Below are 24,246 nucleotides of genomic sequence, written 5' to 3'. Positions count from 1 at the left end.
TCATATTTGGTGTACCTTCATATAGTATATCTTCATATTCATTGCACCTTCCAGCCCTAGATCAGAGGCATGTTGTAGTCTACTTTGTTGTAGTCTACTTCCAGCCCTACTTTGTTTACTTGTTTATTGCACAATGTCGCTCTATTGGTTGGATTCTTATTATATATTATTACTATTGTATTATGCACATCGTTGCGGGCAAGACCCCCAGCATTTCACTGTATACCTGTATGCCTTGTATCTTGTCTTGGTTATCTCTAACCCAGTATTGCCTCTCTTGTATTCTGTCTACCAGTGAGTCGACTCCAGCCCTCTCCAACCCCGGCCAGATGGACCCGTATGACCAGAGAGCCCCCCAGACGGACATGTATGATCCGAGAGCCCCCCAGACACGACGCTACCCCCCCTCCGCCTCCTCTTCCCCTCAGAAGGATATGCAGCCCAAGGTGAGGCGTCTCGTGAATCTTCTTTAATCTCCCTTGTCATATTTTACTCCTCAAACCTCTCTATTTAGGTCATCATAGTAATAGGATACTAGTAATGTACTGGTAAACTATTGACCAATATCTAACCTACCATTCATTAGTAAACTACTTTAAAAGATAGTTTCAGTTCAAATTAATTCCTTTCTCGAATAAAACATCTTAGAAGAATTTCAATCAGGGTTCAGAAAATATAGCACTGAAACTGCCCTCACCAAAATAATCAGTGACCTCAGACTAAACTCTGACGAGAATATGGTCTCCATCCTTATCCTGCTAGATCTCAGTGCAGCATTCGATACAATCGATCATGATATTCTAATCGATCGTCTTGAAAACCTCGGTTTCTCAGAACGTATGCTAAGCTGGTTTAAAATCAGAGGGAGGAAATTCTATGTTAAACTAGGAGGCCACATGTCTTGAGATATATGACAACTAGGAGGCCACATGTCTTGAGATATATGACAACAACTATGGAGTTGCACACAAGGGAGTTGCCTAGGTCCTTTACTCTTCTCCCTTTACATGTTACCACTGGGTGATATCATCAGAGAACATAATGTAGGTTTCCATAGCTATGCGGATGATACACAACTGTATATCTTCAATTATCATATTAAAGTGACCAAAACATCGTTCTTTCATCTCAGAAATATAGCAAAAGTACAACCATTTATTAATCAAACGATGCTGAGAAGCTAATTCATGCATTTATATCTAGCCAGTAGCTGGTTAGACTACTGTAATGCACTTTTCACAGGTCTCTCTAAGAAAACCACAGAGAGGCTTCAGCTAATCCAAAACTCTGCAGCCCCGACAGCTAACTGGACTAATGTGCTCTCTCCTTTTGGTTCTAGTCTTAGCTGCTTTACACTGGCTTCCTGTAACATTTAGAATTTACTTTAAGGTCCTTCTCCTTACATACAAAGTTCTAAATGGACAGGGACCTAGCTACATCGCCAACACTCTAATAAATTACAGGCCAGCAAGAACACTGCGATCATCAGCTGCTGGACTACTAGAGGCTCCCAGAAACAGTCAAAAGAGGATCGGTGATGCAGCCTTTATCAACTATGCCCCAAAACTATGGAACAAACTAGGGGTGGGCGGTATAAATGGTATACGGTATAAACGGTATGAATTTGCGCTATGGTATGGATTTTGACTACCTTGTGACCGGTAGAGCAACTCTAAAATAGCAATGACGTCAAGTAACCACAGCCAGTGCGACTATTTCACTCGCATTTGCCCCTAAAAATAGATGGAATTAGATCTAGATAATAGATATGTTATGTCCTAAAGTTATTTAGGAGCACAGAGGCTTCGCGCAGTGGGCGTGTCAACGCGCAATTGTCATTTCATAATAGACACGGAACAGAGCGGACCTTCAATTCTAGAAGCAAACTAGTAGCTCTTCTGCCCTCTCGCGAGTCGCGCAGTTTCTATGTGTAATGTAAACTCTGCGACGGATCCAATAGTCTAACATGCTTTGCATCCTCGCCATTCTGGAATGCTCACGTTGCGCTAAAACCTTATGTAATGTAACTACTAGCCTCAGAAAGCTAACGTTAGCTGGCTCTACTCCTACTGTAGCAGCCTGTCGATGTACTAGCCTCAGAAAGCTAAGGTTAGCTGGCTCCACTCCTACTGTAGCAGCCTGTTGATGTACTAGCCTCAGAAAGCTAACGTTAGCTGGCTCCACTCCTACTGTAGCAGCCTGTTGATGTACTAAAGCTAACGTTAGCTGGCTCCACTCCTACTGTAGCAGCCTGTTGATGTACTAGCCTCAGAAAGCTAACGTTAGCTCCACTCTAGCAGCCCCCTCCCTCCCTCTCTCACTCTGTCTCCCCATCCCTCTCTCTCTCCAATCCTGATTCGATTCTTGAACCTATTTAATTAAAAAGGAAGATATTGATGGACATTAGCTATAGTATAGCTCAGCAGCTGTAACATTTTATTTTGATTATTTACGTTTTAAGTTAACGACAAAAAAAATCCAACGGTAGACCGACATAACAAACGCTGTCACTGTTTACTTGTGTAAGGACATGGTTCCTTTTCAAACTGTTGTTAGAAAGGGCTTTAAAGACATGGTCAAAACACTGGATCCAAGATACGCATTACCTGCCCGCAGACAATTGAGAAAAGGTTTTGCATTTTTCTATTGCAGTTTTGCACAATAAATGTTCTTAAAATACCTCTGTACTATGTGAAATATGTCCTAGTAATACAATAGTACAGTAATAGCTGCCATACCAGTGTTTTGCCCCTTCAGAAGCATTTATATAGACATTTTAAGATAAGTTAATATACTGTGATATATACCGTTAACGTCTATGCTTCAAATTATACCGTGATATAAATCTTAGACCATACCGTCCAGCCATAGAACAAACTACCCCAAAACATCAAGGAAGCCAACTCTCTAGACATCTTCAAAAGACAGGTTTTAAGCTATCTCTTTGCTCAAGCATTTAAATGAAACATCAGGGATATCCTAACACAAATTGTACTTTACCTGCACTATTCTTACCCTACCTACTTTTATACACTTCCTATCAAATTCATGTCCTATGCACTGTAATTTTAAGAGCACTGCTCTGTTGTAATTCAAAACTGAACTTTGTAAAGAAACTCGAAGTTAAGAGCGATGCACTGCTCTGTTGTTCTATAAGGTCATTTAGAACTGTACTTTGTAAAGAAACTCAAAGTCTTAAGAGCGATGCACAGTGCTCTGTTGTATGTTAGAACTTTGTAAAGAAACTCAGTGTTAAGAGCGATGCACTGCTGTTATATATTTTTATTGAACCATTTTATCACACTTTTTACTGTCCATTCTATTTTATAATTTTTAGCCTATTTTTAAACTGAATCGCACTTTTTTTTTTACTCTTATCTAATCTATTCTATTTTATTATTTGTATTACTGAAAAACTGAATTACCTTACCTTGCTACCTCTCTTTCTTTAAAAAAAATGTATGCTCGCTTATGCCTGTATTTTTTACTCTTGTGAAGCACTTTGAACTGCAATTTCTTTATGAAAAGTGCTATACAAATAAAGTTATTATTATCATGTGTCAATGACTTTAGTCTCATAGTTGGAATTTACTGCATCCCCCACCCCATCATAACTCTCCAACCGTTTCTCCAACTGTTTCCATTGATCTCACCTGAAATGTTTTTCACAGAATGGATTCAGTTCAATACAGACAACGCAATCTGTGGAAGGTGAGTGTCTTCTTTTTGTTGCCTGTTGCCTGGCTACCAGTGTTAATTTTGTCAAACGAAAATGATGACTAAATATGGTCGTCAACAAAGTTTTTTTCCCCTGACTAAATCTAGACTAAAACAAAAGAGACAAAATCGAGACTAAAACTGACTTAAGACTAAAATGAAAAATAAATGAATGTGACTAAATATGATAAATGAAAAAGGAGCATTTGACACGACATGACTAAGACTAAAACTATTGGTTTGATTATGTCTTATGGTGTATATATGGGGAGAGGGGCGTCTACATTAATCTAAGATCCCAATAGAAATTAATGTGAATTTGACTGACTGTAGCGGTACATAGAATTGCATTACAAGAGAATAAAATGCCTTTTTTTTTTTTTCATTAACCTTTTCAGTGCCACGGACGACATACCTCGTTTTATCAGCCCCCCCATTGAGTGCCCACGATGACAAATATCGTTTAATTTTTTTATTAGCGATCTGAATTCATATTTCATCAACCGAGTCTCCCGTTGGTACACCAGCCCCTACAGGAGCTCAGATTGGAAAAAAGCGCCCCCTATTGTCTATCCCTGTGTAACTGCAGGTCAGTCGCTTAGATAATCAGACCTGTTTTCACGGAGATATAAGCTTTTGCCCTATGTGTGATTTGGCTGCCTGTGATCGCTGATGAGGAAGAGAATCGATTTTTCAGCTCGCGTCTATTCTCCACTTGCACAACCTGAAAGTAGGCACTTCCGGCTGACTTCCGGTTGCGAATGGTACTTCCTGTCCCATCCAAATACATTGTTTTTAGCTACTTTTCTCCCGTTATTTAAACAACTTTGTCGTCACAGAGAGGCAATGAAACGTTTGTATTATTATAGTATAGAATGTATTTAATAAGCAATCGTTTGTCAGCAGGGTTTTTGGGCTGTATTTCATGTAAAAACGTTTACGGTTAGTTTACTTGCTCACGCTAATTAAGCCTAATGCTGGCTAACAGAAGCTAGCGCAAGAAACGACGCCGCAAAGTATTGTTTATAGTGCATTTCTTGCCACCTTATAGCATTTGTACATTTGTATGACAGTCTATAATGCTCCCGTGAGGTTTTTCCGGACGTTTTGGTAATTATTTTCACTATAAAATCATATTTCTAAATGACAGGAAGTTGATAAACTGGCCGGAATAGCTTTGAGCTAACTATCTTTGCCGATGCATTCCATTCTAAACGTAACGTTAGTTGTTCAAAACATTACCTGTCTATATAATTTGTTCCTCAACGTTATATAGACGGGTAATGTTTTGTAAACTAACTGCAGCCTGCTACAGTTAGAAGCTAACGTTAGCCAGCAAGCTGCAGCCTGCTACAGTTAGAAGCTAACGTTAGCCAGCAAGCTGCAGCCTGCTATTGTTGAGGAACAAATTATATCGACAGGTAATGTTTTGAACAACTAACGTTACGTTTAGAATGGAATGCATCGGCAAAGATCGTTAGCTCAAAGCTATTCCGGCCAGTTTTCATCAACTTCCTGTCATTTAGAAATATGATTTTATAGTGAAAATCATTACCAAAACGTCTGGAAAAACCTCACGGGAGCATTATAGACTGTCATACAAATGTACAAATGCTATAAGGTGGCAAGAAATGCACTATAAACAATACTTTGTGGCGTCGTTTCTTGCGCTAGCTTCTGTTAGCCAGCATTAGTTTCAAGTTTCAAGTTTCTTTAATAGTTGTCATACAGAAGTACAGAATACTTTCATACAAAATGCTTCTTACTGTTACGCTCCAGAGACTGTGCTAGACAAGATAGTATCAAATAACATAGTATAGCATGTAATTTAGAAGTAGAAAATGAGGTCACAGTGTTCAGTATAGACATATGTACAATGTTCGATGCAGAATAGACGTAACTGAGTTACCATATAATATACAATACTATGCAGTGTACTAATGTACAGTACTATATAGTGCAAAGCAGAAATGGGATGAGGTACAATTTAGGTACAATTTACAGTAAGGTGTACGAGTTGTAGTGCAATCCTTCATCAATAAATATAAAGTGTGGGGAGTGGGTGCTACAGTGTTTGTTTAAAGTGAGTGTGCTATAAAGTGTGTGGAGTGGGTGCTACAGTGTGTTTGTTTAAAGTGCGTGTGGATGTGTGTGCTATGTGCGTTTGATGGTTGTTGTTGTTGTGTAGTGTTCATTGTTCGTTTAGCAGCCTGATGGCCTGGGGATAGAAGCTTCTTCTGAGTCTTTCTGAGTCTTTTTCTTTCTGTTTCATTAGCCTTAATTAGCGTGAGCAAGTAAACTAACGGTAAACGTTTTTACATGAAATACAGCCCAAAAACCCTGCTGACAAACGTTTGCTTATTAAATACATTCTATACTATAATAATAATAATAATACAAATGTTTCATTGCCTCTCTGTGACGACAAAGTTGTTTAAATAACGGGAGAAAAGTAGCTAAAAACAATGTATTTGGATGGGACAGGAAGTACCATTCGCAACCGGAAGTGCCTACTTTCAGGTTGTGCAAGTGGAGAATAGCGTGCATACGTACACATATACTATCGATAATCTAGCGTTTATTTGAAAACAATTCATAAATAGGCAAAAGAAAATCAGTTTGTGTATTCTAGAATATTCCAGTAAATGTCTTATCATGGAATATTTATATTTTCCTTAAACGAGGGCTTTTCAAAATGCTATAAAACGAAAATGAACCGATAAAAAAACAATCCGTTTCGACAATGTTGACTGGAAAACAAGTCATTGATAAGCGACGGGCAGATTAGACACATAGCCATCATTTAAAACATAGGTTAGCGTTATGTTAATCAAAGGCACTGAAAGTGTTAACAAAAAAGAATAAAGACAAAAATGTCATCGGTTTTCTGCGACAAAATCTAGACTAAAACAAAAAAGACTAAATCGAGACTAAAACTGACTAAGACTAAAATGCTCAGACCTGTAGTTGACTAAAACTGACTAAACTCAAAATAAATGAAGGTGACTAAATATGATGAAAATGAAAAAGGAGCATTTGACACATGACTAAGACTAAAACTAAAATTTAAATAGCTGCCAAAATTAACACTGCTGGCTACCCACATTTGGGGAAGACATTAGTCATGTTTTGTAGAGATTATCTAGATTATATCCCATTGTCATCATTTCACACAAATCTGAAGTGTTTCCAGATCTGTCCGCTCTGGCCTGGAATGAATCTCAGGAACCTCCTGTCTTGTGTTCTCTCTCTCCCTCCAGCTGCAGCAGGCTCTGCAGTATCGGTGAAGCCGGCCTCCGATTCCGTCTCGCCGGCGTCCGGCTCTAACATGGGCACTTTGATGGACAGCGGCTCGGGTCCCACCTCTTCGTTGAACACATCAAATCAGACGTCCCTCTGTGCTTTGGGGCACAATGAAGACCTGCCCCCGAGCTCTATTCCCCCACCTCAGCACAGCAAGTAAGAATGATTATTTATATATATATTAAAGGAAAACTCCAACATTTTGGGAAATTAGCTTATTTAACATCTTCCCTGGAGTTAGACAAGAAGATACATACCGTACCTTTTTTGTCTCTGCGTGCATTTAGCTTAGGGAACAGTCGCTCCGTTAGCATAGCTTAGCTTCATCACTGGAAGTGGGTTTTTTTTATAGCCTGACGTTCCCTACAGTGCCCTACAGTCACCAAATACACTCCAAATACAACTCCAAAACGTTCCTGTAAACATGTTGTGACCTGTGTATTTACCACATGGAGAAATAAAAAATTATTGAATTCGACAATTACGTTTTCTAAGCAGATATACTCTGAACAATTTTTTGCCGAACGACTCCTCTCTGCGCGCAGTCAGTGATTTCTATGTGGAAGCCGTGTTTGTTTACATTCTCATTCATTCAAAGGATCCGAACCGATTGAAGTTTCTGGATACCATGACTTAAAATCCTCTTACCTTGACGATTAAAAGCCTCCCCAATTTAGAAAACAGTAATCCAATGGCTGGTATTGATAATATACTACTAACTACTGTACGCTCGGAGCTAACCGGAGCTAGTACTAAAGCTAATATAATGACTTCCTTTCTGGGGGTTTTCAAAATAAAAGAGCGACGTCTATAGCAGCGGAATACGTTTATTTTGTACATTATCTAACGTTAACACGAACCTAAACTAACGTTACAACTAACCGAAAGTTAGTTTAGGTTCGTGTTAACGTTAGATAATGTACAAAATAAACTTATTCCGCTGCTATAGACGTCGCTCTTTTATTTTGAAAACCCCCAGAAAGGAAGTCATTATATTAGCTTTAGTATTAGCTCCGAGCGTACAGTAGTTAGTAGTATATTATCAATACCAGCCATTGGATTACTGTTTTCTAAATTGGGGAGGCTTTTAATCGTCAAGGTAAGAGGATTTTAAGTCATGGTATCCATAAACTTCAATCGGTTCGGATCCTTTGAATGAATGAGAATGTAAACAAACACGGCTTCCACGTAGAAATCACTGACTGCGCGCAGAGAGGAGTCGTTCTGCAAAAAATAGTTCAGAGTATATCTGCTTAGAAAACGTAATTGTCTAATCCAATAATTTTTTATTTCTCCACGTGGTAAATACACAGGTTTACAGGAACGTTTTGGAGTTGTATTTGGAGTGTATTTGGTGACTGTAGGGCACTGTAGGGAACGTCGGGCTATAAAAACCCCCCACTTCCAGTGATGAAGCTAAGCTACGCTAACGGAGCGACTGTCCCCTAAGCTAAATGCACGCACAGAGACAAAAAAAGGTATGTATCTTCTTGTCTAACTCCAGGGAAGATGTTAAATAAGATAATTTCCCAAAATGTTGGAGTTTTCCTTTAAGGCTGTCAAAGTTGACGCGGTATTAACGCGTTATCGCCCGATTCTATTAACGCCACTATTTTTTTTTAACTCACGATTAACTTTTAAGAAATATATATATATATATATATATATTTTTTTTTTATACTAGACTTCACTCGGGTGTATTATTGATGCTCTCATTGATACTATGTTTGTTTCTGAAGTGTGTGTGTGTGAGATATATATAGAGAGAGGGGGGGGTGAGAGAGATGAGGAAGGGACAAGAGAGAAAGAGAGCTGTGAGAGAGGGGGGGGGGGGGCGGGGGAGTGAGTACTCAGGAACTTGTTACATTCACCCACACAAGGGCTAACGTTTTCTTTCCCCTATTATTTCATGCACACTTTATTCATTGTTTTAAATTATTATTTTCTTTTAAGTTATTTTGTGCATCACTCTGTTTTGAATTTGATGCACATTTGCAATGCATGAGGGTCATCCTTTTGTGTTAAATGGCTGCATAAAGCAAGCATTTGTTGACTCATGTTGATAAGAGTATTAAAACTTGGAACTTGAAAAAGATCTGCTTAAGGTAGATAAAAAAAAATAAAACACGTAATTTGCGATTAATTGCGAGTTAGCTATGGTCAATCATGCGATTAAATATTTTAATCGATTGACAGCACTAATATATATATGGTATGTATGTTTTATATCTTTTTTTAATTGATGTATGATATGATTCATATCCCTTTAAAATATTGCATATATGCAATGATGCTAAGCTACATATTACTGAAGTCTGTGCAAAGTATTTAGAATCGAATTTCTTCCTCAGGTTTCTAAACTCTATTTGAATTCTGTGCATGGACTTGAGTAATATTTCAATGGGTATGAAATGGCTTTGATGGTTGCCTGCTGCATACCTGACTGGAGTCTGATTCCCCCACTTCACTTCTCTCTGCAGCTCTCTCCCGGCACACCATCTTCAGTCCGCTCCATCTTCAGTCCGCACATCCAGCTCAGGCTTAATGGTAAGCTGTGTGTGTCAGGCCTCTGTGGGCCTTAAATCACCCTGTACAGAAACTATTTAGTGGAACAAAGATGTATGTAAAGATTTGCATGTTTTTGACCAGACGTTGAAGGTAGGGATGCCCCGATCACGTTTTTTACCACCGATACCGATCGTCGTGAGCCATATCGGCCGATACCGATCCGATACCGAGCGTTTTTTATAAAATATATACCGGTATATTATATAATTAGACTTGTACTTGTATTATCTGCGAGACATCGCCACCACGCAACAAGCTCCACTGTCTGTGTGTACTCTAGTAGCCTCCAGCTACGGCCAGGATTCTCCGGAGCTGCAGCTGGACCCTATACTCGAGTAGCCTGCAGCTACGGCCAGGATTCTCCGGAGCTGCAGCTAGACCCTATTGATCATATTCAACAACATGCCCTCAGCTCGAATACGCATCGAATGAGTGTTATAAAACATTGATATCGGGAGCTATCTGTGTCTACTGCTGGCCGGCTATATAACGGGAGCTACAGCTGAGGTATCATACACGTCTCTACTAGACTTGCTGGAGTGTTTGTTGATGTCAGGAGCTATCGGTAGCTGGCCGGCTAGATACCGTTCGGTTAGACAATGCCTCATCATGTATTGGACTGGAAGTGAATGGTTGACTGGGTCATTTTGTAACGGTAGTGTTAGATCCTGATCAAACTGGCCAGTATCACGTCTTCGTCTGTTTGGCCCTCCATCCAATTCCTCTGCGTTGTGTCATTTTAATGGTCCTGACGTCTCCGACAACTGGCTGATAAGATCCTTATCTCTCCCCGTTAGTACCATCCGCAAACCATAATTCTCCACCTCCGTAAGAATCCGACACTTCGACAACGTGAAATACCTTACAAGGAAAAGCGTGTTTTTATTTGATAAACAGAAACCTCAGCTCAGATGTTAACAGATTGTATTGTCCTTGAAGAGTCTATTCTAATGATCTTTCGGTGTGTTCGTCTATCGTCCTTTTGTTATTCAGTCCAATAGTGTTCAGGCCTGGTCTTTAGCCTAACCCTCCTCGCGTTAGCCGAAGCTAATGATGATGTGGCATTCTCCCCCCCCCCCCCCCCCCCCCTCTCTGTGATGAGAGGCGAGAGTGTCTTCTGTGTGATCTCAGTCCTACTCGCTCTTGGTCAGATTCTAGTCTGCCCTACACCCGGAAACACCGTTCGACTTATAGATCTCCGCCGTAGCAACAACGGCCCGCCTTCTGGTTGTCATGCGACGTGCTGTCATGACAACTGCATAACCTTTAACACCATTAAACTTTCATTAAGATGAACCTCTCTCCCTCCTGCTCTGGGCCTACAGTACACTCGCTATCAGTGTTCTTACAAGGAATGCAAAACATTCGGCTGGCTGCTAAACATTCTGCTGGCTACTGCCTCTGAACCGCTTCTTCTATCACCGTCTTCCATGCACATTTCGATCTCACCGTTTTAGCTGTGATCATCTCCCCCCAATCTATACATCACATACATTGAAAAAGCACCCCAAATCCTTCAGTAGCTAACGTTAACTCAGGGAGACGCCGTCCTCCCGTCCCACTAGACTAGACCCGTGTTTACATGCGCGCGGGAGGAGCTGGAGGGAGCAGACGCTGCACCACTGTGTGGGAGTGCGTGCAGCTCCCGGTGTCTGAGACAGAACTCAGCGAATGAGATCGGTTTTGACGATTGGTGAAAATAAAGCATTATCACCGATCGCATATTTATACTGATTGTCGGCCGATAACGATCGGTGGCCGATCGATCGGGGCATCCCTAGTTGAAGGCTAATATACTCTCCCTCAAGATGCAATTTCACGAGTTCATATATACATTATATTGGATAAATGTCTGTCGTGTCAAGCCGACAAGTGGCCATGGAAACTCTGCAGACGTTAAAAGTCTGCCTGATATCGCAGCGGCTGGGTAGAGCAGTGGACTAAGCACTCGCCTACCACTGCAGAGACTGGGATCTAATCCAGCTGTCAGCGGTACCTCCGGTTTTGTCAGTCGTCCCTATTAACACTATTGGCGGTGTTAGCGGGTGGGAAGCTGGTGGGGTGTGTGTCCTGGTCGTTGTAAACTATGAGGCGCCGATTGGGACAAAAGCCTGTAGAATACAAGACACCGTCTATCCAGTTATCCTGCACGACCCAGTTGGTCTCTGCGCGCCGCCCAGTTGGTGTGCCAATTGGGACAAAAGCCTGTCTGAATACAAGACGCCGCCTATCCAGTTGGTCCGCGCGCGCCGACAAGTTTTGGTCCGCGATAGAGGTCCAGATGGGTATTGCGCACGGACCAAAACTGGGCCGTGCGGGATACCCAGTGACTTTATTATTTTATTTAAAAGAATAAAGTCGTGTACTCCTGAATTTCCCCAAGGGGGTCAATAAAGGAATATCTGATCTTATCCTTCACTTCCACAATCAGATCAGTCAGCCTTTGCGCATGTTCAATGATTCTTTCCCACACAGACAGAATGGCTAGAAGAATAGTTGATAGAATTCTTAGCAAAGAAATATTAACTTCAATAGATGCAGCACTATCGTCATCATCAGTATCATCAACTAACATTACAAGAACAGTAGAGGAGGAAGTTGGACACATGTCATGTATACAATTGACACAGGTGTTTGCTGTCTGGTTGGCCCGCGGACCCATCTGGGCCTCGCGGACCAAAACTTGTCTGCGAGCGCAGACCAACTGGATAGGCGGTGTCTTGTATTCGACAGGCTTTTGTCCCAATCGGCGCCTCATAGTAATCTGCGACTTCTACTGGTCGGTCGGGGCGCCTGTTAGGGATGAGCATTTTAAAGAAAAATCCAGATCGATTGATCGCATGCTATACTCGATTGATCGTGTATTACTCAAAGGGGTAAAAAAACGTTTGAGAAAAAAAAAACAATTTTTTATTTATTTTTACCTATTTTTGTTCATTCACGTATATATGTTTAAGGAAACCAACAAACTAGGGATGCCCTGATCGATCAGCCAGCGATCGGTATCGGCCGATATTCAGTATAAATATGAGATTGGTGAATTCCGATAATGCTTTATTTTCGCAGATCGTGAAAACCGATCGAAAAACATGATCCAATTCTTAGCGGAGATCTCACTCGCTGACTTCTCTCTCAGGCACACACAGAGCTGCAGCAGCACACTGCCCTTCCTCCTCCTCCTCCCCTGCCCCTCCCGCACCCGTGTAAACACAGAGGCTCCTATTGCCTCCGGCAGTCTGCTCTGCTCTAGGGCATGCTCTGTGAGCTAACGTTAGCTACCTAGCTATCGTTACTGTTTAAACTATTCACTTTTAGTTTAATACATGAGGCATTGTCTAACGGTATCTAGCCGGCTAGCTACTGATAGCTCCTGATATCAACAAATGCTCCAGCAATAGTCTAATAGTGCATGATACCTCCGTTAGCTCGGTAGCTCACGTTAGCTCACTGTTCAAAACGAAATGTCCCATTAAACTAAATAGTTCACTGAGGCGTTGTCTTAACGCTATCTAGCAGGCTAGCAGTAGCTACAGATAGCTCCTGAGGACCTGATATCAATGTCTTATAACATTGATTCGATGCATATTCGAGCCCCTGGCTTGCATCACAGTCACGAACGGGGCTATCTGCAGAGCCGCAGATATACCCTGGTGAGGGCATGCTGAATGTGATTTGACCAAAGCAGGAGTATACACAGACAGTGGAGATAGCGAGCATTTTGACTTGTTGCGTGGTGGCGATGTCTCGCAGATAATACAACTACAAGTATAATTATATATATTTTATAAAAAAAAAAGTATATATATATATATATTTTTTTATAAAACCAAAAACGATCGGTATTGGTATCGGCCAATATGGCTCATAGACGATCGGTGATCGGTATCAGTGGCAAAAAATGTGATCGGGGCATCCCTACAACAAACAGTTATAATCTTACACATACATGTGAAAAGATATGTAAAAAAATTAAGGCGGTCAAAGTTAACGTGGTATTAATGCGTTATCGCCAGATTAAAAAATAAAAAATACATTTGTATTAGACTTCACTCGGGTGTATTATTGATACTCTCATTGATAGTATGTTTGTTTCTGACTCAAAGTGTGTGTGTGATAGAGGGAGAGATAGAGAGGGGGGGTGAGAGATGAGGAAGGGGCAAGAGAGAGAAAGAGAGCTGGGAGAGTGTGTGTGTGAGAGAGAGGGAGGGGTGTGTGTTCTCAGCCCTTGTGTGGGTTAATGTAACACGTTCCTAACATTTTCTTTCCCCTATTATTTCATGCACTTTATTCATTGTTTTAAATAATTATTTTCTTTTAAGTTATTTTGTGCATCACTCTGTTTTGAATTTGATGCAAATTTGCAATGGGTCATCCTTTTGTGTTAAATGGCTGCATAAAGCAAGCATTTGTTGTTGGGTGCTCCAGTAGCACACCATGTACCGCGCTGCGTCGCGGAATACCGTGCTGCGTCACGGATCTGGTTGACTCTGAGTTCGATTCTCGGACCCGCCGTCATTTGCCGAATGTCTTCCCCTGCTCTCTCTCCCGTTTCACCCTACATCTGTCGGTCATGCTTGACCAGAAAAGCGATAAACGCAAAAATAAATAAATGAAGTTGTTAAAAAAAAAGAAAAAAAAAAGCAAGCAAGCAAGCATTTGTTGAGTATTAAAACAAATATCCGTTTATGGTTAAAAAAAAAGAAAATGCGATTAAATTGCGATTAATGATTTAACTATGGACAATCATGCGATTAATCGAGTTAAATATTTTAATCGATTGACGGCACTAAAAAAAATAAATATATATATATTTCTGTTCATAAAAATTTATAATTTAAGCTACGAGTAATCGTTTACTCACGCCCATCCCTAGCGCTTGTTCAGCAGGGAGGGGATCAGGGGGATATAGCATGAACCTCCGTGTTATGTTCCCCCAGTGAAATTCCTCGCTGTCGGGTGAAAAGAAGCGGCTGGCAACTCTGCATGTATCGGAGGAGGCATGTGGTTGTTCTACACCCTCCCCAGGCCGACAGTGGGGCAATGCGCACAACGACCAGGAAGGGAATTTGCATAACAACTAAATTGGGATGTGTGAAAAATACAGAAAAGCCTGCCTGATATCAAGACACGAGATCTGGAAACTTGTGATTTGGTGGATTACATCATTGGATCATGTTCTCAATGGGCTATGTGCTGCTCTGTGCTCACGACTGGCCAGGAGTACTTCTGTTGCGCAGTCCCGTAATTAGGGTTGGGTACCTTCACATTTGAACCGGTACCCAACGGTACCTTTTTTCAGTACTTTAGTCGATAAAATGTACCTACCCCAGTTGTAAAAAAATTTATTATAATTTAAATCCAAACTTATTAATTCATTCATTAATAATAATAGATCAAATTTATATAGCGCCTTTCAGAGAACCCAAGGTCGCTTCACAATCAGGACAAAAAATAGGGCAAGGAAAATAGGGGGGGGGGGAAGGGGGGAAGGGGGGATGAGGGAAGGTAAGGGATAATGGACCTAATCTAAACTAATTGATGGGGAAAAGCCTTGGTGAAGAGGTGTGTTTTTAGAGCAGATTTGAAGGTGTCCAGGGTTGGGGCGTTGCGGATTTCGGGGGGGGGGGGGGGGAGTTCCAGAGGGTAGGGGACGCCACGCTGAAGGCTCTGTCCCCAAAAATCCGTAACCTGGTGCGAGGGATGTTTAGAACAATTTGTTAATATATATATAATATTGCAGCCATGTGAACGTGCGGCACACTTCATAGGTTTCGTTTTGTGGTAAACGAAACGTTGACGTCATCGGACAAAAAGATTGGAGTACCGACGTGATTCGGTCTGTACCCTTAAAAGTACCTGTTCGGTACCCATCCCTACCCGTAATTGTTGCCACAAGCTGCTTTTGTATGTTGTAGTGTTGTCACAATACCAACATTTTGACTTTGATACAGATATGAAAGGTAATTGAATATATTATTACATGACAACATGGAACATTCTTTATACAATTATTTAATTCATTATGATTTAAACGCTAATTAATACAATTATTCTGTTACAGCTACTGAGCTATATACTATAGCTACAGTCTATCAATATCTTCCTTTTGAATGAAATAGGTTCAGAGAGATGTAGAGAGAGGGAGCGAGACACACACACTAGGGGTGTAACGATGTGACCTCACAATGATTCATTTCGATTACGATTATTCAGGCAATACACAAAACATAAAAACAATACACACACAAAAAAACATTAAAAAAAAAATATATATATACTGGTAGTATTTTTTATTCCGATTAATTTCTATTCTAACATTTTCAAATCGATGCAGTTGAATCGTCACATTAGAATCGATGCATTTCGATTAATCTATGCATCGTTACACCCCTAACACACACACAAAGATCGACAGACACAGAGATTATCAGCCCCCCCCTTCCCTCACTATGCCTCTGAGCGTTCCCAGTGATGGCTTACAGTAGTTAGCAGGTTAGCTTAGTTGAAGTACCGTACTTTTCGCACTATAAGCCGCACCTGACTATAAGCCGCAGCAGCTAAATTGAATGTGTACATATATAAGCCGCACTGGACTATAAGCCGCAGGTGTTTTAATGTTTAATTACCATATGTAATTACTTGGGACACAATACTGTCGGACAAATAACAAGAATTAACTCATTTACAAGTTGTATTAAGTTTAGCAAATAAGGGAACAGATAAATAACATTTTAATGCAGTCAAAAAAGCAATATTTAGATTTTTACATTTTCGGGTTTGGTCATGTCGAGTCACATATAAGCCGCACCGTTATATAAGCTGCAGGGTCGAAAAATGGGGGGAAAAGCCACGGCTTATAGTCCGAAAAGTACGGTACTCCGTTAGCAGATAACATTACAGTAGTTAAGGTTTTTAGTACAACGTGGGGTATAAATGACTGGCGAGGATGCAAAGCATGTTAGACAATTGGAACCGCTGCTCGCGGAGTTTTCGTTGCACATAGAAGCAGCATGACTCGAGAGCTGGTCCGTGTCATGAAATGACAATTGCGCAGTTGACACTAAGCAAGACTATTCCTCACACACTGTGCTCCTAAAATGATTTTTCCGGTTCGCACAAATCTATTTTTAGGGGCAAATGCGAGTGAAATGCTCACACTGTATAGCCCTGGTGTAATATTACTCTCGTATGCTCATTTGGCTCCCAATTTTTTTACACGCCAGAGTGGCTGAGTAGCCTCCGTAATTTACCAGCCAAAGAGGAAATCTACACGCCATCGGCGTTTGGTGGGTGCTTATTTTGTTCCCTGATCAGAGCAGAGTGTTCCTGTGTGAGCAGTGGAGGCAGTTCAGCCAGGAAATGGTTTATACCGGTGTTTTCACATATAATGATACACTTTATTTGTATAGCACCTTTCATTCAGAAACTGCAGCTCAAAGTGCTTCACAACAGAAAAAAGATGGACATAAAATGAGCACATAAAGTGCAGACATATAAAATCAGTTTTTCACATTAGGATCTAACCCAACAGACCGCATTGTTTATCGTATACATATAACGTATCCTTTTTTTTCATTTTTATATTGCGTGTTTAATATGACCCAAATTAAACTTGTATATGAGGTAATGGCGCCTGGGTGTTTGGTAAACATGGGACCAGTTAAATCAGAAGTAGAAGATGTAACCATTATTATACCATGTTGTAATAACATGTCGGTATCGTGTTACTGTTCTCATGCTAAAAGCCTTGTATTCAGTATTTCCCACCACAAAATGTTACACATCACAACTCTGATGTGGACCAGTTGATGGAACCTTCTTTATCCTATTGCCAACACATATACGGTAGTCAACATTGTGGGAAATTCACATACTGTCTTCTCCACAGTGAGAGAAGTGTGTTCAGTAGAAAGAGATTCGGCTGTATGTTAGCCTAGCTTAGCACAATGAATGGAAGCGGACAGTGCCGGTTGGCGGTTATCCTAGCTGTTGGCCAGCTAACATCTCTCCCTCTCTTCCATTCATTGTGCTAGGCTTGCTTTCTACTGAACACACAAAGAGAAAACCATTATCTATTTTCTTGTCTGACTCTGGAGACTGTAAGCAAATTTCCCATAATGTTGGCGTGTTCCTTTAAGAGAACCCTGGTCTCTCGTGTTAGGAGTAGTGGTTTAAACTGTTGTATCTACAAGTAGCCATAGAATGAACGATTTAATCGTGTATGTGTGTGAGCAACATTTCCGACCTGCACTTCCTCCGATAAGGGGATGCATTAGATGCTTATCCCTCCACCCTAATGGAGATGTAATCTAATTCCACCCTCCGCTCTGTCTGCCGCAGCATCCCGGCATCGACGGGGACTCCAGCTTGCACTCCTCCTCCTTCCCCTCGGCCGTGGCCTCCTCCTCTGTCCCCATCGCAGCGCAGCAGGTCTCCCACGGGGTCCCTCAGGGCTCCGCAGTGTCGGCCCCCTCCGGCCTGGGCCCCGTCAGCAACCTGGTGGCCATGGGCCTCAACCCGGCCTCCATGGGCCCCCAGGCCATTGCCGCGATGTCCTCGGCGGTCTCTGCCATCCCCCCTTCATCCTCACGAGGCGGCTCGGCAGTCTCAGGTCAGATGGGACCCCCAGACTCTCTTCTGATCGATAGTGTTCCGTTACAGCAGCATCCTACCAGACACCTTGGTAGGAAAACCACAGGCGACCGTAATCAAATAACGGGTGATTGTCTCTTAAGTGACAGCCGTGGCCGATGAGCCATGTTTTTTATGGCGCTGCGCCGTAATCGGCATGCGTGACACGTGGGAATAATATAAAGAGTTTCTGTTCCTGGTGGACGTTATTAATAGGTTTTTATTTCTTTCTTGTGTGACGTGAAGAGGCAAACACGGGTTTGTTGTTGGCTAATGTATATAAAATAAGACTAGACCTTTATTATCCCCCAGGGGAAATTACTTTGCTGTCAATAGTACAGCACAGCAAGGGATAAAGAAGAGATGAAATGAAACATTTATCAAATGTAAATATAATCCTAAAAACCACTTGGCTGCACACTGTTTGTTTTATGTATTTAATTATTAACACAAAAAAATTATCCTCATCTGTTTATAGGGAAAGCGCCTCCAAACCTGCCACCTGGAGTGCCCCCTCTGCTGCCCAACCCTTCTTACATCATGGCCCCTGGACTGCTGCACGCCTACCCTGTAAGTGTAGTGACGCCAAACTATGCTAATAATGACCTCGGATGACAAACGTAATAAGTAAAATTTGCCATCGTCTCATGTGTGTGTGTGTGTGGTGTAGTGATACTATTATCGGATATTTGCCATTGTGTCTTTGTCTCAGGTAGGGGTGGGGGGAAATATCGATACGTAGTAGTATCGCGATACTTCGCGTGGCGATACTGTATAGATACAGGAACGCCAAGTATCGATATTTAATTATTTATAAAAAATATATTTTTTGTATATATTTTTTTGTATTGTTCATTTCAATACCTGTAATAGTACAGTAGTCCACACACGTGTGCATTCAGTTAAGTTGGAATATGACTGTAATACAAACAGTTCAGTTTGTCAGGTACATGCAACACAGATTACAGTGTTTACTAGGGGTGGGAATCGCCAGAGACCTCACGATACGATACTATCGCGATACTTACGTCACGATACGATAGTATCATGATACTAAATATATCGCGATACGCTGAGTATTGCGAATATTATTATTATTATTTTTTTTTATATATATTTCTTCCCCTCCTTTTTCCCGATTTTTCTCCCATCCCACCCTTCCTGGTTGTTGCGTACTTTCCCCTACTATTGGTCCGGGAGACCGGAGACTGTCACATGCTTTCCTCCGACGCATGTGCAGCCTGGGGCAGGCCAACCTGGCCGCGCAGGTTCTCACCGGGGAGAGTGTAGCGTGTGGGAGGCCACACTATCTCTCCTTAGTTCCAACCCTTGCTGAGCAGGCGCCCCGACCGAACTGTAGGGGTCGCTGTCCACAACGCCCAGGACCCACCCTTCAGCTTTCCCACCCCCTGATACAGCCAATTGTATCAGTGTGAGAGGCCAGCCAAGCTGATAGCAACGCCGGGAGCTGGATTCGAACAGGCGAATCCAGTGTCTCCCGGTGTTGGTGACGAACGTAATCTCTGTGCGCCACCTGCCCCCCAATTTATTATTATTTTTTGATCACATTTAATTTATTACCTTTTTTTCAACTGCAAAGTAAAACTGTCAACATGTTTTATCTAATAAAATAAAGTTCAGTCTGTTCATCTCCCTTCAAACATTTTTATTGCAGAACATGGTATTTTCTCAAGCAGACGGATGTAAACAGGGCTGACCCCTATTAATCGATTAGTCGACTAATCGGTCGAAAGGAGCCGTAGTCGACTGGCCAACCTCTTAATATAATAATTTTTTTTTATCATTTCCAAAAGAAGAGGCATAGAAGCGTGGCTAACGCTAATGGCACGCATACCAGAGGCTAACTGCCTACGAAAACAGGCACAGAGGCACTGAAAGAGGATTTCACCCATCTAATGAACACACTAGACTAGACAAATATCAAGATGTATCCATCAGTGGACCAATTGCATGCTTTTGCAGAGGACAAGAAGCCTTCAGTCGACTCCTTCAGACATTAAGCACCCCCCACAGCCCAAATGGAATGATACAAAATAAAAATAAAAAAGTTTAAAAATAGTATACCGGTACTTTTTATTTTTATTTTTAAGTCGACCAATAGTCGACTAACGGCACATTTTGGCCAATCCTAGTCGACCATCCAAATCCTTAGTCGGGGACAGCCCTAAAACAAATAATCTGTGTTGCATGTACCTGACAAACAGTTATTACAAGTAACAGTCATATTCCAACTTAACTGAATGCACGTGTGTGTGTGGACTACTGTACTATTACAGGTATTGAAATGAACAATGCAACTTCCTTATACAAATATTTTATTTATTTATTAATAATTTTTTATGAATAATTAAATATCGATACTTGGCGTCCCTGTATCGCCACGCAAAGTATCGCGATACTACTACGTATCGATTTTTTCCCCCACCCCTAGTGTTTACATCTGTCTACTTGAGAAAATACCATGTTCTGCAATAAAAATGATTGAAGTGCGATGAACAGACTGAACTTTATTTTATTAGATAAAACATGTTGACAACGTTTTACTTTGCAGTTGAAAAAAGCTAATAAATCGCAATATATCGCAATACTCAGCATATCGCAATATATTTAGTATCGTGATAGTATCGTATCGTGAGGCCTCTGGTGATTCCCACCCCTAGTCTCAGGTGTGTGGCTGTTTTGGCATAGTAATACTATTATCGGATGTTTGCCTCTGTCTCTGGTGTATGTCTGTGTGTGGTGTAGTGATACTATTATCTGATGTTTGCCATCATCTCTTTCAGCCTCAGGTGTATGTCTGTGTGTGGTGTAGTGATACTATTATCTGATGTTTGCCCTCGTCTCTTTCAGCCTCAGGTGTATGGCTATGATGACCTACAGATGCTGCAGACCAGAATACCGCTGGTGAGCTTTGATTTATGACTGGAATTATGGCAGCTGGTTACCACTGTCGAAGCATACTTTGTACAACATTTGTCTTCATTTGAATAATTCATGACCTAGCTCTTCTATGAAAAGAATGTCTTGGAAAGGACCATACCTGTCTAAATAACCCATTTATTAATCGGCACACATATTTTACATTACCCTCGACTCCTTTCCTGAGCACCATATGCTTTTTTAGATTAGCTAGTGTAACTAATGTTTGATTACAAGACATTTTAGATAAAATTAAGCCTAGTTGGTGCAACCCACCCTATATGTTTGTTAGCACAACCAGGAGAAAGATTTTAAGCTAGGTTTATCATCATACCGGTATGGTCCCTTTTTTTTAAGCTCTTTTCTCTCGGTCAGGATTACTACAGCATTCCGTTTGCGACCCCCAACGCCGCACTGACGGGCAGAGATGGCAGCCTGAACAACAACCCTTACTCTGGTGAGCCCTTGTCCTCTTCTGGTGTGTCCTGTTGTGGAACTAATCCTGCGTTTATTCTCCACTAACCCCAGGCTTATTCTGTTTGTGGAACTAACCCCGGGTTTATTCTGTTTGTGGAACTCACCCTGGGTTTATTCTGTTTGTGGAACTAACCCCGGGTTTATTCTGTTTGTGGAACTAACCCTGGGTTTATTCTGTTTGTGGAACTCACCCTGGTTTTATTCTGTTTGTGGAACTCACCCTGGATTTATTCTGTTTGTGGAACTAACCCCGGGTTTATTCTGTTTGTGGAACTAACCCTGGGTTTATTCTGTTTGTGGAACTCACCCTGGGTTTATTCTGTTTGTGGAACTAACCCCTGGTTGATTCTGTTTGTGGAACTCACCCTGGGTTTATTCTGTTTGCGCCCCCAAAAGTGGCCATTTTAGTTTTAGTTTTTGAGGACTGCATACTTTATTTGCAAACCAAAATACTATACTTTATACTTATAGCACATGCATGACCCTGGTCTCCTTTGAAAGATAACATTCTGAAGTTTATGATACAATAAAGGGAGATCACTTTTAGTGCTAGTGAAATAGAGTAACATAGGTCTGAACTTGAGTTGTAGAAAAACTTGTTACTCAAGTTTTTCTGTAGTAGTTGGTAGTCCAGAGGTAGTATTTCCCCAGAAGGTGGTATGGCTTAACAAACTCCATAGATCCATAGCCTGAAGCCTTATGTAGTACATGTCCAAATTTCATAAAGACCCCATTCAGAAATGAGTGATTAGGAGTGATTTTGGTAAACTGTGTACAATGAAAAACTCAGTTTTCTCATAGACTTCAATTCATTTGGCTGTTATTCGCTTCCTGTTTTCGCTCGTTAGTTTTTCACCTAGATCCCTGATTCATACATCCCCACGTGGGGTATCATTGGATTGACGGAACTAGAGCCCCAAGAGTCGGGAGTGGTATTTTGCGCAATACTGTACTTTGCACAAGCCTCAAATACCGGCATGTAACTCGAGAACCGCTGAACGGATTTTGTCACGTGAAAGGGCTATCAACAGGCAACAAATAAGCCTTCAATTCGATATTGTATTACAAAATATGCACACCGAGCCACTAGTGGTCGCCAAAGTGCCGGTGGGCAAATCATCCTAAAAATCATCATTTGCATGTTCTTGGTATCTAGGGACATCTATGGATCTCAGGAAATGTATTCCCAGTGTCAGAAATGTTGTCTGTTACTAGGCTTGAGTAAATTGTAATGAACCAAAGGAGAATATCAATTATATATTTTTTTTCATTTTTCTTTATTTTATTATTTTAATCTTTTGACTGTGAATAACACCATGCTAAAAATGACCAGACATGAAAAACTGCCACTCATTCAGCACCTTCTTGATATCACATGTACAAAAAATCTAAGCAAATGAATAAAGGGAAGGTTTTGTAGATACACTACTGAATTCTGCCATCCAGACACATGAAATATGATTATAGAATATCAGGCATATAAATTACATTATTGTGGCCAAGTGGCATATCTGTGGATCGGGCCAAATCTCCCCTTTCCAATGGCAGAGATCAATCTGGATTTAGTATCGCCAGGCGTGCAGCAAAAACCATGAAAGAAATCTACTGTAAGTTACTTTATCATGTTAATTTCTCCGCCATTTTTCATCAGATTGCAACGCCGTTTTTTTGCTAGACATTCATAGAAAGGTAGAGAAACTAACTGCGTTCTGTTTTATGGCAATAACGTTCAGGTTTGTGTGAGATAATCCCGAAAAATAACAGAAATAAAAAAATTAATCCAGAAGTCCGATGATTGACAGGGGCTGGGATGAGCTGGGTAGTGTAGTTTTTCCTAAATCTGAAAGCCCTCTGTCTCTTCCTTCAAAAGACTACACTCACTTTTGGCTGCGCTACTTCCTCCCGTCAATATGCGCCGGTTTCCGACCGAATGCCCTGAGATTTCTATAATCTTATATATTTCACTAATAACAGTTAAACTCATTGGTAAACAAACGTAATGCTGAAAATATACACTTTGACTGCTGTTTTGACAGGGTTAGGGTCCTCACTCTTGGCTACATTTGAAGAGAAAAAAAATGCAACATTAATTCATACAGTCTGTAGAGATGGATTTATGGCGTGATGCCATTGTGGGTCCGGTACCAGACCCATCGGGCTTAAGAGGTTAATGAAGATTCTTGATACTGTGTGTGAGATGGCAATTTCCATTGCTGTCATAAAGACGATGATTACTGTAACTGAGGGGTACAATTCCCTGACTGTATTGATAAGTATGGTATCATTAAACCACTACCGCTTTATGTACTTTAATTACTGGCCATACAGTACATGATATATAAATATAATGAACATTTCCCACAATGAACCGGTTCTACACAAAGTTGTCTTTAAGTATTTATTGCAGCAAAAGGTACATAATACTTCTCGATTATACTTTGAATGCACTTGTAAGGCAAAGGAATGTGCGTAGGCAAATCAACAATGAATGTCCATTCTCTGGTTACGCAGGAGGTAATTATACAACCTGAATCTTAGGGAATTATATCTATGGTACACTAGTAATATATAGCGGGAGATACTGGAAGGGTCCCCCTGGTTGTAAGCCAG

General features: G+C 41.1%; 1 protein-coding gene across 7 annotated transcripts in view; it reads left to right on the top strand.

Annotated features, from left to right (window-relative positions):
• The window catches only part of ubap2l (ubiquitin associated protein 2-like), a 64,645-nt gene that overhangs the window by 29,106 nt on the left and 11,293 nt on the right, over positions 1–24,246 (top strand). For 5 of the 7 annotated variants that reach the window (XM_084312462.1, XM_084312467.1, XM_084312463.1 and 2 more), the window contains 8 exons: positions 296–446; positions 3,672–3,711; positions 6,978–7,176; positions 9,501–9,567; positions 17,929–18,271; positions 18,698–18,789; positions 21,091–21,144; positions 21,535–21,616. In XM_084312462.1, coding sequence (XP_084168588.1) covers positions 296–446; positions 3,672–3,711; positions 6,978–7,176; positions 9,501–9,567; positions 17,929–18,271; positions 18,698–18,789; positions 21,091–21,144; positions 21,535–21,616 — 1,028 coding nt within the window. The remainder of the gene's footprint in view (positions 1–295; positions 447–3,671; positions 3,712–6,977; positions 7,177–9,500; positions 9,568–17,928; positions 18,272–18,697; positions 18,790–21,090; positions 21,145–21,534; positions 21,617–24,246) is intronic. The other 2 variants (XM_084312466.1, XM_084312464.1) reach the window with 1 other exon arrangement.

The sequence above is a fragment of the Notolepis coatsorum genome (assembly GCF_963971535.1).
Source record: "Notolepis coatsorum genome assembly, chromosome: 4".
Taxonomy (NCBI): domain Eukaryota; kingdom Metazoa; phylum Chordata; class Actinopteri; order Aulopiformes; family Paralepididae; genus Notolepis; species Notolepis coatsorum.
The sequence above is the reverse complement of the archived record's forward strand: the minus strand, read 5'-3'. Positions and strand labels throughout refer to the sequence as shown.